A 16,788-nucleotide genomic window follows, 5' to 3' on the forward strand; every position below is an offset into this window, starting at 1 on the left:
TTACTTGCACATTAAAAAAATATATATAAAAAAAAAAAAATATATATGCACACCTACTATGTTAGGCTGTATTAGGAACTGGAAACAATAAGGTAACTAAGACAGTTTTCTCCTCTCACTAGTTGTAAAGTTTGGGGAGACAGATGCATAAGTTTGGGAAGACAGCCAATATAGATGAAGGCCCATTATGGGCTAGTCATTTTATATGGGCTGTTACTTTCTTCATCCTTACAATTAAACGAAACTGCAATGAAATAAATGTTATTATATCTACTTGCCAGATGGGGAAACTGAGATTCAAATTGGCTACATAATTTTCCTGTGTTGTATAGCTTGCAAGAAGCTGAATTGGCTTTTATATATAGGTCTGTTGATCAAGTCTATGCTTTTTCCATGAAATCAATGTTTCTTAACTTAAGATACCAAGGAATCACTTATTATATAGGAAACATTATCACTTCTCAGGCTTCTGGCTAAGATCAAGAATGGGAAACTTAAATACAGATTTTCTGGCCCTTCTACACAGATTCTGATTCAGTAGGTCTAGTGCGGATGCTCAAAAATCTGCTTTTGTAATAAATATGTGCTCAATGGACCATACTTTGAAAAGCACTATTCCTCTTAAAGACAATACCATAACATATAAATTAAAACAACACAAAGACTATGATAAAGATATGAGCCAAGTGATGAGCAAATAGATTAGTCATCAGAATTAGTTACCTAAGTTATAAATCTAATGATCTCATTTTTCTGCTTAAAAGAAGTGATGAATCTTAACTGCCGTAGTTTAAGGCTCTATTACAGCAAGACTTAGAAGTATCTTTAAGACAGGTCCCAGTGTAGATTTTCATCTTTTTTCTCCTCCCTTCCCTCTGCTAAAACCTTCTTGTTTGATTGAATTACTTGTCACTTCTCACATGTCTACATCTCCAAGCTGTATCTCATTTCTGCATTGCTTCAATGTACTTCCTCTTCAGTTCAAATGACTACTTCCTATTCATTCTTCCAAACTCAGTTTATAAGTCATTATTATCTTAGTTTGTATTACTACAGAAACTATTTTGTGAGTACTTACTAGATGTCAGGTACCAATCTAAGAACTGTATCAACTAATTTATTTATGTCAAATAACTATTGAGGAAACTGAGGCATAAAGAAATTAAGAGACTTTTCTCAAGGTTAAACAACTGCTTAGTGCTGGAGTTAGGACTTGAATTCAGGCATACAGCACCTAAAGCTCTTAAATCACTAACCTGAAGCTGCCTCTCATGAGACACTGAGCTACTTTCAGGCAAGACTTCCTTTCCAGTTACCCAGGGTCTAATTCAAGCCATATTTCTCTTCAGGTTCCTCCAGGTTATCCTCACCTCTTAATCTTTGGAACTAACTTCCTTCTATTCCACATGTATGTGGACTATGTCTCCTACTCTTGAATCTAATTATTTTCTAATTGCTTCATGTATTGAGGGTTCATTTTAGATAGATGTAGCAAGCTCACTGCACCCAGTGTAGCCTGACACACAGTGGGCACTGAATTTCTGTTGGACTGAAATGCAGAGCAAAAATTTTACCAGTATAATGTGTACAATGGTTAAAGAGAAAGCAAATGAATGGGGAATGAGTAGTTCTCTAAAGTGGAGTGAGGGAATGAGCAGGCAGGTATTTGTTAGTTCTTTTCTTGACAGCACACTGTTGTTTTAAGAAGCAAATATGAAAGGACGCTTAAGCATATGAAGGATTGATGTCCATGGTTGGCTGGTCCTTACTTTCAAAGAGAAATGCTACGATTTCTTAGTAAACAGTAATTAGATAGCTATAGCTATACATTTAAGTTGATATTTGGATTAAAAAAGCTGTTTAGAATATTTCACCCACTTCCCAGATAAGAGATGGTAACAAATACTTTAGGTTGGTTGCAAAACTGAGTCTACTGCTATGCATGGATAAACTAGTTGAGGACTACAAAGCACATGTCCTTTGTTTCTGTTACACCTGGAATATATGTAGTCAATAGATCCCATGAGCTGTATGCTTTGTACTTTACACAGTTATGCTAGTGTATCTTTTCATTGGAGTGAACCCTTTACAATGGCTAAAGTAGTTTAATCAACTATATACACATTCACATGATATGAGAATTTCATGAAAAAGAATATTTAAGGCAGCATTTTTTTTTTTACCAAAAGCACACAGAATAATTATTTTATACAAAAAGCTAAAATTCAAGACCATTTGAAGTCTTTTCCCCCAACTCCTACATATCTATTGAATGGCCCATCACAAGAGAATATTTAATTTTAATTAAGAGAAAGTAACACTGAAAGCAGAAAAAAATAACAAAAAGTCTGACTCTGTATTGGTCATCTTAAACAAACTACTTATAAAGGTTGCAGTTTCCTCAACTGTAGGATAAAGAAGTTCATAGCAAATGATTTCTAAAGTTTCTTTTACCTCAGCTAGAGGAAAAACAACAGTAGATATACACTACTTACTAAATATAGGCACTATTATAAGAGATGTTATGCTATCCTTACCTGCTGTACATCTATTACCTTTAATCCTTAAAACATGCATAGTAGGTAGGGACATACTATTATTATCCCCACTATATACAAGAGAAAACTGGAAAGTGACTCAATAGGTCAGAGGCCAGGAACATGCATTTTAAACAAGCTCCCCTGGTGACTGTGTTGCTAGTAGCCACTGCACCACACTTTTGGGAACTGCTAATCCAGTGGCCCAGTCAATACTGGTCAAGTTAGTACAATCCCAACTGTTGTGCATAAAACAAGATTTTTTTTTTTCCTAATTAGTATCTGGCTTGGGAAAATCCTTTAGCGCTTTGTGTCAGTTTTCGCTTATGTAAAAATGGGGATAGTAACACTGTCTTGAAGAATTTAGAGTAGGAATGCAAATGACCTAGTCTTATGCCTAAGAGATTCAGTAAATGTTATTATCATAGGCACCCTAAAAGTTAGTAATATAAATTAAAAAACAGGCCTCCCTGGTGGCACAAGGGGTTAAGACGCAACCTATGAAGCTCACTGCAGCCACTACAGCACAAGTTCGATCCCCGGACAGGGAGGTGACCCACATGGCGCAGCAGACCTCTCCTGACTCGCCTGCTACTCCCCTAAGCAGTGTATTTCAGTCGATCTCCTGTTCTGTTCCCTACCCTGTCTCTGGTGAATCCTCTTACCCCCCAAAACTCTGGCCTGTACCCCAGTTCTTGTATGTATAAATAAATAAATCTTTAAAAAAATAAATTAAAAACAATATCGTTTTGCTAAAGGCCACTGTCAAGTCATTCTGTGAAGTGTTTGTTTTCCTTGAGTTTAGCCTCATTTTTAAACACCCAGTAAAATGTACTCTTTTTGGTATACTTCATGAATTTTAACACAAGAATAGATTTATGTAATCACCACCAAAATCAGAACATAGAAACATAGAACATATGATTATTCCCCCCTCCCCTCACCCCAAATCTCTTCTGCTATCCCTTTAGAGTTACACAGTATCCAGAGTCCTAACCCCTGGAAACCAATGATCAGTTTCATATCTCTATACTTTCGTTTTTTAAAAAATATCATGTAATAGAATTAAACAGTATGTAACCTTTAGAGACTGACTTTTATCTGTCACTAAGCATATGCCTTTGCAATACATCCACATTGTTATATGTTATTAATAACCAGTTCCTTTTTATTGTAGTATTTTATGGCATGGATGTAATATAGTATATTTATTCATTCACTTACTGAAGGTGAACTGAAGGACAATGAAGGACATTTGAGTTATTTCCAGGTTTGGCAATTATAAATAGCGCTTTTATGAACATTCATATATAGGTTTTTATAAGAACATAAGTTCTTATATTTCTTGAATAATACTTAGGAATGAGATTGCTGGTTTGTATGTCTAACTTTCTGGGAAACTGTCAGTTTTTCAGAGTGACTGAATCACTTTGTATTTATATCAACAATGAATGAGAGTTCCAGTTGTTATGCATCAGGCAGTTAAAAGTATTCTCTTTTCTAACTAAAGAGTATTAAACATCCTTAATCCAAGTTTCCAAAGCTGTACAAAGCTGTTATGAGTATTTTAGCACTTAAGCAGTGAATTGCTTCAATAAAACAATGGTACATAGATGAGAATTCCAAAAGTAAATCCTTTATTAAGTTTTCTCTAGTCTGTTCAAATTTTCTCTAGAATGCTTTTCATTTATATATATATGTATCTCCAGACATTAAAAACACATAAACCCCTAATAACAACAAAAATTTGGAAGTGTGGAGAATCATTTCTTTACTTTCACTAACTTTGTTGTGTTTTATGGTAAAAATGGTCTGCATAGATAAGATAAACATAATAGAAATGGGGAGGTATATATGACTACCTTTTTTTCTAATTCTGACCAGCAGGTTTCACATCCCACAAACACCTTCGCATGGAAATTCTATCATTATACTGTAATCTTCTGTTTATATGTGACTGAATATTTAAAGGACACTCATATCTCTACTAGTGTATAGCACAACATGGGAGTATAGAAAATCCTTAATAAAAATATGTTTAGGTAGCCAAACAAAAAATTAATGGTGGTTTACCTGGATGTCTATGTTTCATCTTTCAAGACTAAAATATTTCTTCCTTTGAGTATTTGTGTCACTCCTGTACTTTGTATTTAATGTCACTGCTTCATTTTTACACTATTTTGTGCACCTCTGTACTTTGTATTTAATGCCACTGCTATATTTTTACATTATATTGCAATTACTTGTTTGGAGCAGGACAGGTAATTGGAGTTAAAGTAAATTTGTAACTAGAAAAAAAGGTGCCAGAAAGTTCTCACAATTCCCCAAGTAAGGCATAAAAAAAAAATCAGAAGAGTAATTTGAAAAGATAAGTGACATTAAAAATGCTAATGGAAGGTAGCTGAATTTTTTGTTATTTCTAAACACAAATTATCTGCTTTATATAAACTGGACTAACATGACTTCAACTTTTTTTTTTTTAAGTTTTATTTTTTATTTATACAATAGCTGGGGTACAGGCCAGAGGCATAGGAGGGTGAGAGGATTCACTAGAGACAGAGTGGGGAGCAGAACAGGCAGACAGACTGAAAGCACCGCTGAGGGGGGCAGCGGGTGCTACAGAAGAGGTCTGCCATGCCATATGGGAATCTCCCTGATGCCACCCCATATTGGAACCTCCCTGGCCGGCTGGGAATTGAACCCGTGCTGCAGAGGCTATGGACAGCTTCACAGCACTGTGCTTAATCCGCTGCGCCACTGGGGAGGCCTCCAACTTCTTTACACTATTCTTTTGCTCATACTTTCCTCACATGGCAATTCTCTCTCCTCTTACCTCTGAACATGTAAATTGTACTAACCTTTCCAGATTAAATCTTACCTCTACAGAGAAGTTTCTCTTGACTTTAAGAATCATTCTGTCTGAATTCTTCTAGATCATATAATAAACTACGCTTGTAACTTTTCTGTTTTAGCTTTCCAACTATAGATACAAAGTGGTCTCTCACTTTTATTTTTTAAGCTTCTTTAGAAACAACCAGTGGTAAATCCTCAATCTGTCAGCAAACATATTTATTTGGTAGCAAACAAATTCAAGGCAAAGGTAGAATGCACAGGTACTTTCAATTCCCAATTTCTTCTCACAAACATATCCACATATTGCCTAGAGGGAAAGGAAAATTCACGAGGACTATGAGAGTGACTTAAATTAGTATAATATTAGGACAAGGAAAGTTTCTTCTGAGTCTTTTAAATGGATTTGACTTAAGAGAGTCTCAGTTAACACTTTCTTTAGGTACCTGTCAGGTTTATGACACTAGAAGGTCTCAATGTACACTTAAAAAAACTTTAGAAGAAGCAGACGGTTTTAATTATTTAGAGAACACTAAGACATATACTTTTAAAACAACGGTATACAAAGAAAATACAAAAACTAAATATATTATATATTACCTACAAAGCTAGTTAATATTGTATAACTAGAAAAATAAAGATGATTTGTTAGACTATACTGTTATTAAAAACAAAAAGTAGACAGGTTAAACAACTGTTAAACAATGAGCACCTTTAATAAATGTTGACAGCCCAAATTAAAAAAAATGCATTACTGAGACCTCATCAATTGTGTTCTGTCATTACAAGGCAGCTCCACTTAGTCTAAGCTTGTCAAAAAGTGTTACTGTAATCCACAAAGAAGTTTTCCACCTCAGGCAAAAGAACAGAAAATGTAAAAGGATGGCTCTAAACAGGTGTTTTGAACTCTAATGCCAATGATGAGGCATAAATCTCTTTACATTAGTTTCACATATGACAAATTATTAAATTTTACCCTGAGGTGTCAAGCATGGATGAACTGATCTATCATTAGGCACTTTAAGAGCAACATGTATAAATAAACAGGGTGTGGATATAACTTTTTAACAGTGCGCATTACTTCATGCGTGAAAGTAGACAGTTATGACAAACTGCCTTATTCTACTCTGATGAATATGATCCTTGGAATTTGTGAATGTCTGACCTATTCTTAAAGTCAGTCACCCTGATTCTACCTAATCTTGGTAAGAGCATTGCTTGGTTATTCCATTAATCTTTAATGTAAATGTGACTCAGCTTTACAAGAAGTCATAATGGATGAAAAGCATGTTAAGTATGCATTCTGATTTTCACAAGGTTGTATAACCATAGGCAAATTATTTAACTTCTACAAGCCTCAGTTTCCTCCTCAATAAAATGGGAGTAATAACTATATCATGAAAATTAGAAAAAATTATTTACAGAAAGCATACACCATATCAAAATTTGAGGGATATACTAATTACCAGCTAATTCATTTAGTAGATCAGTGTTTGGATTGACATTCTCATGCAATCTTTTTCATGTGACTAATCATGATCTTCTTGTTGAGTTTTAGTTTTAAAAAAACTAAAATCATATCTTTATTAAGATATGATTTATGCATTATCATACATTTTACGCATTTGATATATATAATTTGATGGTTCTGATATATTCATAGACATGTGCAACTATTACCATACTTAGCTTTAGGACATCTTTATCTCATCCAAAAGAAACCACATACCCTTTAGTTATCTCCCTCCTATACTCCCAACCCACTAAAGACCTTGACCACCTTCCCAACCTTCATCAACCACAATTCTACTTTCTGACTTTATGGATTTTCCTAGTCTGGACTTTCATCTGAACAGATTCATATATGTGGTCTTCTTGTGACTGGCTTATTTCACTTTACAAATTTTCAAGATTCATCTGATATTGAAGCATGTATCAAGATTCCATTTCTTTTTATGGCCAAATAATACTTCACTTTATGTGATAAAGTGTCCTGTATCATTTGTCCTTTGATGCTATTCATGTATAGCAACATGAATAATGTTGCTATAAATATTGACGTGTACATTTTTGTATAGACGTTCTTTTTATTTCTCTTATAATTAAGAGTGGAATTGCTGGACCACATAACTATGTTTAAAACTTTGAGGAACTGCCATACTGTTTTCCAAAGTAGATCTATCATCTTACATTCCCACCAGCAGTTTATAAGCATTCAGCCTCACCAATATGCCTGTTACCTGACTTTTTGATTCTAGTCATTGTACTTGGTATAAAGTGGTATCTTACTGTGGTTTTGATTTGCATTTGCCTAATGACTAGTGATTACTAGTAAGAATACTGAATCAGTAATCAATAAACCTCCCAACAAACATAATTCCAAGATCAAATGGCTTCCCTTGTTCAATCCTACCCAATATTTAAAGAACTAACAACAATTCTTCTAAAACTCTTCCATAAAAAGAAGAGGAGGTAACATATTCAAACTAATTTTACACAAGGCCAGCATTACCCTAGCGACAAAATCAGCTGTAGACCAATATCCTTCGACAAATATTAGCACACTGAATTCAATAACACAATAAAAGTTTCATACAACACTATCAAGTAGGACTTCTAGGGTGCAAGGATGGTGCAATAACTGCAATTCAATCAACGCAATATACTACACTAAGAAAATGAAGGATTGAGAGAGATCATATGATCATCGCAATAGATCAAGAAAAAGCACTTGACAAAATTTAATATCCGTTTTTGACAAAAACTCTCAACAAAGTGGGTACAGAGGAAATGTGTACTTCAACATAATAAAGGCCATAAATAACAAGCTCACAGTTGATGTATTACTCAATGATGGTAAGTTGACAAGTTCTTCTAAGTAATCAGTAATAGGACAAGGAAGACCTCTCTTGCTAGTTTTATTCAACATCATATTGGAAGTCCGAGACAGAGCAATCAGTCAAGGAAAATGAATAAAACTTATCCAAACTTAAAAGGAAGAAGTAAGTTGTCTGTTTACAAATGTCATTCTATATATTCCTAAGAATTCCACCAAAATCTAAAAACTAAAAAACAAATTCAGTAAAGTTTCAGTATACCTATCCAACACACAAAAATCAGTTGTATTTCTCCACACTAACAATGAACTACTGGAAAGAGAAATTAAGAAAACAATACCATTTACAATTACATAAAATAGAATAAAATGCCTAATGAATAAGTTTAACCAAAAGGGTGAAAGACCTTTACACTGAAACCTATAAGATAGTAATGAAAGCAAGTCTGTGTTCGTGAACTGAAAGATCTAATATTGTTAAAATGTTTATATTACCCAAAGCAAATGCGACTTCTATGCAATCACTATTAAAATCCCAATGGCATTTTCACAAAAATAGAAAAATAAATCCTAAAATTTGTATGGAACCACAACAGACTCCAAATAGTCCAAGCACTCCTGAGAAAGAACAACAAAACTAGAGACATCATGCTCCTTAATTTTAAACTAGATTACAAATAAGCAAAACGGTAGAGTACTGACATAGAAACTGATACATTCATCAATGGAACAGAAGAGAGAGCCCAAAAATAAACCCATGCTTATTTGGTCAATGAATTTTGACAAAGGAGCGAAGATTATGCAGTGGAAAAAGGTCAGTTACTTCAATAAATGTGTTAAGAAAATTGGACAGGCACATCCAAAAGAACGAAACTGGATTGCTATCTTATATCATACACCAAAATTAACTCAAAATGGGTTCAAGACTTGCCATAAGACCTGAAGCCATAAAACTCTCAGAAGAAAACAGGTGCTAAAGCTCCTTAACATTGGTCTTGATGAAATTTTGGATTTGACACTAAATGCAAAAGAAACAAAGGCAAAAATAAATAAGTGGAACTACACCAAAGTACAAAGTTGCACAGCAAAGGAAACCATCAACAAAATGAAGTCACCCTGCCAAATGGGGTATTAGCATATCATATCACAGAATAAGGCATAAGTACGTAAAATATAGAAGGAACTCATACAACTCTATAGTAAAACAATCCAATTAAAAAGTGGGTAAAAGATCTGAATAGACATTTTCCCAAAGAAGACATACAGATGGCTAGTAGGTATAAGAAAAGACACTCAACATTATTACTTTTTAGGAAAATGCAATCAAAACCACATTGAGTTATCACCTCACACCGTTAGAACAGCTATTATCAAAAAGACAAGAATTAACAAGTGTTGGCGAGGATGTGGGGAAAAGGGAACAACCCTTATATACTCTTTTTTTTTTTTTTAAATAGAGGCATGTTTTATTTATTTATTTAATTTGTTTGTTTGTTTTGTTTATACATGCACTGGGTATAGTCAGAAGTGCGGGAGGGTGAGAGAATTCACCAGAGCCAGAGTGGGGAGCAGAGCAGGCAGAAGGACCGAAGTACACTGCTGAGGGGAGCAGCGGGTGGCAGGAGAGGTCTGCACGCCATGTGGGATTCTCCTCTGGTGGCTGGGGAGCAGCCGGGGATCGAACCGGCGCTGCAGAGGCCGCAGGCACCTTCGCAACCCAGTGCTCAACCGCTGCGCCACCGGGGAGGCCCCCTTATATACTCTTGGTGAGAATGTAAATTGGTGCAGTCATGGAAAATAGTATAAAGATTTATCAAAAAAATTAAAAATAGGAATACTATAGGATCTAGCAATTCTAACTCTGGGTATCTGTCTGAAGGAAACAAAAACATGAAATTGAAAAGATATGCATATTCATATTCACTGCAGCACTATTTACAATAAATAGCCAGACATGGAAACAACCTGTGTCCATGAACAGGTGCATGAGTAAAGAAAATGCAGTGCAGGTGTGTGTGTGTACATACACACACATATACGGAAATGCTGTGATTGTAACAAAATGTATGGACTTTGAGGGCAGAATGTTATATGAAATGAGTCAGACAGAGAAAGACAAATACCACAAGATCTTACTCATATGTGAAATCTTAGAAAACAAACAAACATAAAATCAAAACCAAACAAAATTGAACTCATAGATACAATGAACAGAGTGGTAGTTGCCAGAGCTGGCTGGTGGAGCCTGGGCAAAATGGGTGAAGGCAGTCAAAAGGTATAAAATTTCAGTTATAAAATAAATAAGTCACAGGACTATAATGTACAGCATGTGATTATGGCTAATGCTGTATATTTGAAAGTTGCTAGGAGAGTAAATTTAAAAAGTTCTCATTACAAGAAAAAAATTTAACAGCGTGATGATGGATGCAGACTAGACTTATTGTGGTGGTCATTTCATAATACAAATACTGAGTCACTGTATTGTACACCTGAAACTAATATAAGTCAGTTAAATCTCAAAAAATAAAAAAAGGAACCCTTTTTCTGGGCAGAAAGCAACTAGCCGTAGAAAGGCTTCTGTGGCATACTTGACTATCCATGTAGTGCCCTAATCATTAACATTAACTCAATTAGCCCTTTCTCCTCAAATACTTCTCTGTGTGTATTAGATCTTCTATGACTTTTGCATTTTAATTGCAATGTTAATATTTTAAAATGTTTTTTAATGTCAAATCTAAATTTACATATAGCTTCTTCAGGAAAAACTGACCAACACATATTTTTTTAAGTTTTAAGTAGTCCAGCTATATATATATTTTAGAAGAGTAACAGCAAAAGATCCCTTTAAAGGTTGGTCTGTTTTATAACTTTTGCTTCAGTTTTTGCTCAAAGATGTTGTTTTTAATCCTCTACCTTGTAATGACTTATTCCTGTTCTAAAGAAAAAACAGCAATCTGTACCCTGTTTATCACTGTTAGCTCTGGAAAGAAAAAAGGTATAAAAATGGTGAGATTTTAAACAGAGGAAAGGAATAGAAGTGGAGTGCTAAAAAACAGTTAAGACAAAGCTTAATACAAAAAAGTTAACATATTCCATGTAGCAGACAATAAAGCCAAAGATTTCCCTTGGCAACACAAAAAGCTGCCACAAGCTAATAAGCATACCCTCTCTGTGCTGTGGCAGTAGTTTTTAAGTTCCATATGAGAAATCTTTAAGATAAGCCGAGAATATCCTTTTAGCATATTTTGCCCAATTAGGGCTAATGTAGTGTCAGCACTACCAAAGAAATGAGAATGATATAGTTGCCCGTGAAATTTGCCCTGATCTCTAGTATCTGGATTACAACAATTATTGAGCTATTGTTCAGAAATAAGTTAATCTGAGAGGTTAGGTTGGACAGGAGCAATCCTGATTCCTATGATAGAGAATTTTAAATAATTTAACTGTGGATTAATGAACAAACAAATTAGACAATGAATTGATCAGGAAATAAATGCTATAATTTGATAGAGGTTTCTAGACTACTCATGGCTTAAAACATAGTGTATATGAAAAACTGAATCCAATTGCATGTTAGAAAGCACCTATTGGGGCCTCCCCGGTGGCGCAGCGGTTGAGCACTGGGTTGCGAAGCTGCCCGCAGCCTCTGCGGTGCCGGCTCAATCCCCGCCTGCTCCCCGGCAACCGGAGGAGGGTCCCACATGGTGCGCAGACCTCTCCTGCCGCCCGCTGCTCCTCTCAGCAATGTACTTCGGTCTTTCTGCCTGCTCTGCTCCCCTTTCTGGCTCTGGTGAGTTCTCTCACCCTCTCGCGCTTCTGACTGTACCCAGTGCTTGTATAAATAAATAAATAAATAAAAATAAATCTTAAAAAAAAAAAAAGAAAGCATCTATTGTTTGGAACCAGACTGCAAGCAAAAATGAATTCTAAAACATGGCTATATTATAATGTAGGGCTATTTGCTTTCCTTGTCATCCTTTCTTTGCCAATAGTCTCCAATTAGAGCAAAGAACCTTTCTGTTCCTAAGAACTAGCCCTGTGTTATACATTTGATAGATGCTCAACAAATATTTACAAAATCAAACTAATAACATTAACGTAAATGGCTATGAATAAAGTCAGAGGCCGTTGTGTTAAAACAGTGGCTAATGTAACTTATACTTCCTGGTTAGAGCCAGAACAATTAGCGCAATACAGGTTAATCCGCTCTGGGCCACTGAAGAATGTTTCAGACTGAGTAAGGTTTGGGCTTGGTTTTATTTAATAAAAGCTTTATACAGCATAGGTATTTCTGGTTGCATTAATATGATGCAATCACTGAAGTTATGGATATAACTGAATCTAAGTTAAGTTTAATAAATTTAGGCCTAGGCAGCCATCCTCCAAAACTGCTCATAAATTTGATTTTAATTGCAAGCTTAAGATAAAATCTTATTTAAATTTTTAAAAAATAAAGGCAAATTCACAATTATGAGAGACAATGTTTCTTGCCAAACTCCAGATACCAAATTATCATGATCTACCCATACACCAAAAGAAGCCTTTAAAGTAAGAAAAACTTTACTTAAGAACACTACTTATGACCTGAACGATAACTTTCATGAAGACACTCTAAAAACAAAGAGAAATCCTTAGAAAGAAATACCTCGTATGGTTAAATTTCAATAAAAATTTCAATTATATGGAGCCTTGGATTTTTCCTGTAACCCTCATATTAAATTTTGTGCTCAGTATTAAAGGAATTAAAGTCATTTTCTTTGCCAATGCATTATAAAGAACACAAATTAAGATGAAAGAATGAACTGGGAATATGCATGCAAATATTGTGCATTCATATTATTATACAGCATAATCTGTAAATCTAATACTAATGAGACTCAAGATTTAAATGTCTGAAGAATGTGTTTAGTGAATTATTGTCAATCAATACCTCGATTCCAGGATAAATGTAATCTTGAATGGCAACACATCTATTATTACAAATTCCTAACTAAGCACAGTACTTCATTATTTCAAAATGTCACTGTCAATTTTTAGAGTAACAGATAAACATCTTTCTACCATATACCCAATTACCTTTCCTTCAGAGTAAATGAAACACTATTAAGAAAAATTACAAACTTAGCATTTTTATAGCAACAAAAGAAACCTAATAAGCATTAGGACCCTAAACTAGTTATAACACTCCAAATTTTAATATCTGTTAGTGTGGACGCATCAGATTTTATACCACTATCATCTGCTATTATTTTTTCAGGGAATACTTTCAGGTAAATTCTTCTAGGCATTCACTTCTTCAATCATGTAGCAAAGATTTATTGAGTAAATACCTTGTTCTGGGTGTACTGTTAGGGGATAGAGTTACAGATGTGAATACAATTTGATTCTTACTCTGAAGCTCACAGTCTAATGGAAGAGAGATATAAGTAAACAAAGTAAAATACAAAAATATAAAGTTATACTAGAATTGTCTACATGTTTCTTATTTGCAAAAGCTAAAGGGTATTCTGTTGAAACACTCACTATGTCTGGAAACCTTTCATCATTATCAGATATCAAACTTTCCCTTATTTGCTCTATGGAAATCTTTTTTAAAAATTAAAAACATGGGCCTCCCTGGTGGTGCAAGGGGTTAAGCATCGGCACTATGAAGCAATCCACAGCTACTGCAGCATGAGTTTGATGCCCGGCCAGGGAGGTGACCCACATGGCGCAGCAGACCTCGACTGTCTCACTCGCTGCTCCCCTCAGCAGTGTATTTCAGTAGATCCACCTGTTTTGCTCCCCACTCTGTCTCTGGTTAATCCTCTTACCCCACCCCCAACCTCTGGCCTGTACCCCTGTTCTTGCATAAATAAATAAATCTTAAAAAAATTAAAAACAAATAGAAAAATAAAAAGGATAATTTTATAAATGTCTGCAAACTTACCATCTCAAATTAACAAATGCTAATATTTGTTTCCCATTTCATCTAAGGCTATTTTCTAAATCTAAATTTCTTGATAAAGTACTAATGGTTATTTGAGATTACTATAGCTCTTACTAGCTGTGTGACTTTAGGTAAATGAACTTAATTAAGCTTTTGATCCTTGGTTTTCTCATCTGAAAAGTGCAGGTAACAGTAACAAATCTGAGCTAGTTTATGTTCCACTTGCCCTCCAAGAATCATGCGTCATCTAATTTTTGCCCAGGGAAGTTTTCTTGCCTGCCAGCTTAGAGTTGGGTTAGGTCAATAGGAGGTAGTAGCAGGAGATCAGAATTTGGAAGATAATTATTCCCTGGTCTCCTCCCTACCAGATCACCAAGGGCTGGTTATATCCCTCTATAAAACTAATTCTTTCTATATAGCACCCTCTTCTAGGCCTTCAAACCTGAGAGTGATAATGGCTCCCTTTAGCCCTGATGTGTGTAGTGTCTATTGTTAGACTTCCATAAATCTTCTTCCTTTTTATTAACAGTTCCTTTATTAAATTCTTCTCAAATAACCCCATTTGAAAATGTCATCTGCATCCTGCCAGAGCTATGACTCATACACAACCTCAAAGAGTTATTTTGGGGATTGCAGGAGATGATAAATATAAAGTACTTAGCATAGTGCCTAGTAAATTATAAATATTCAGTAAGTGTTAATCATTATTATTATCAATATTGGTGGTACTATTCTATTACATTTTATTTGAGATTCCAGGTTCATGTCATCTATATCATCTAAATATGGCTGCCAGCTTAGATGGTTGGAAGGTCTTTTACGAATTTTCACAGAGCTTCATGTTAAAATATAAAATGTAGTTATTATTAATCTCAGCATTTTTTAAAAATTAGGAGAACCTTAAAATTGAGGGAAAAAAATCCATATATCATAGACAGGACTTCCTAGACTGTAGTTTTTTCTGTAAACATGCTTTAGAATTCATTTCCTGCAAATTGACCTCTAATTAGCAAAGTACAAATGTCCATAAAGTTAAACAAATTGCTGGGTCCTGGGGTCATGAAAAGAAAGGACTGAACGGTAAACTTAATGGAATAAAAGTCCTATTGTTAATATAGAAATTCATCCTTATCATCCTTATTTATCAATTATGACATAAGCAAGCATCACCATGTGACAAATTATCTTATCAAAATCTCATTAAAGGTACACTTCACTTTTTACCTTACCTCATCTTTTATATCTTCCTGTTGTTGGGCTGTGAAGATCTCCATTGCAGCCATAAGTCTCATCATTAATTCATCCACTGTTGTGTTACCTAGAAATATGTGGATATCGCCAAATGTCACATTATTGAAATTATTTAAAAATGTAGCTATTGTAGAATTAATCAGTAAGGAATAACTACAGTCTAAACAAATTACAAACTAATATGCCAATATTTGGTTAAAATACTTTCATGTATTTATTGAAAAGCTGTTCAACTAGATAAAGCAATATAATAGCAGTTGCAGTTTCAGAATATTTAGATCTGTGGTAACAATATCCTAATAAGAATTTTTATCACTATAAAGAAGATTGTCCAAGTCAGGAGGATCAAAAGTTCTTTCAAGTTATGAAAACACCTAACACTAGTAACAACTACCATTTGTCATATATGCCAGCAGTTAGGCTTTGCACTTATCCATATATTAACTCACTTAATCAATACAAAGATTTCATGAAGGAGTTATTATGAGTTTGATTTTAAGGAGGACAATGAGAAGTCAAGCAACCTGCCCCAACTAAGATCAAACTGATTAAGTGGGTTTTAATCCATATGATCCTGACTCAAAAGTCTGTCCTCTTTGCTACTGCAATATACTACTTAGAATTATTACCAAAAATTCTTTGGTAAAAGAAATAATAATTCAATTTCTGAAAAAAAAAAAAAAAAATTGAATTCTTTTGTTGCCCAATTGATAATTTTCCCTTTCAGCCTCTTTCAAATAACTATGCTATAAACTTTTTGAGGAGGGTATTTAAAACTATGCTATAAACTTTATGAGGAGGGTATTTAAAAGGTTTGATTTCCCTTAAGTTATTTAATTCCCTGTCCAAGTCCGTAACAAACATAGCACTGTATATATCATTCCTTAATGCAGTAAATTTTACTATTTTCTTTGGATATATCCACAAGAGATAAATTCACAAAGATAGTAATTCTTTTCTTTATACCAGCAGGCAAAAAAGTGAGTCTTTCTCCAGGGTTTGAGAAGGGACCTTCTTGCCCCATTATGAAACGGTCACCAAGAGGACAGCAAACAGCAAACATCCTTGTTGGTATTCTACCAGAGTAGGGCTTGACTAACATGATCCTTTTCCCAACTTTCCTTATGACCACTGGCAATATGGAGTTAAGCTACATTGGTAGTCAATGCTACTTTTACAATAAATAAGTTAGATAAAGTATGTAGTCTTGGCATGGCGTCATGGTAGTGAAAAAGCAGAACTGATGGTGTAGTCTTAGTTCTAACCCTAGTTCTGCTATTTACAAGATATGTGATCTTGTACCTAGAAGTTGCCTAGGACATGACAAGAGTTTAACAAATATTCACTTAGTAAATGGATAAGTGACTGACTATAGCTTTCTAGAG

At 34.6% G+C, this 16,788-nt stretch overlaps 1 protein-coding gene across 1 annotated transcript in view; it reads right to left on the reverse strand.

The window, feature by feature from the left end:
* FAF1 (Fas associated factor 1) overlaps window positions 1-16,788 on the reverse strand; it is a 325,035-nt gene that overhangs the window by 51,993 nt on the left and 256,254 nt on the right. The window contains exon 15 of the mRNA XM_037499959.2: window positions 15,382-15,470. Coding sequence (XP_037355856.1) covers window positions 15,382-15,470 — 89 coding nt within the window. The remainder of the gene's footprint in view (window positions 1-15,381; window positions 15,471-16,788) is intronic.

The sequence above is a fragment of the Talpa occidentalis genome, unplaced genomic scaffold (genome assembly GCF_014898055.3).
Source record: "Talpa occidentalis isolate TD23 unplaced genomic scaffold, MPIMG_talOcc4v2.1 talOcc4.9, whole genome shotgun sequence".
NCBI classification, from domain to species: Eukaryota; Metazoa; Chordata; class Mammalia; order Eulipotyphla; family Talpidae; genus Talpa; species Talpa occidentalis.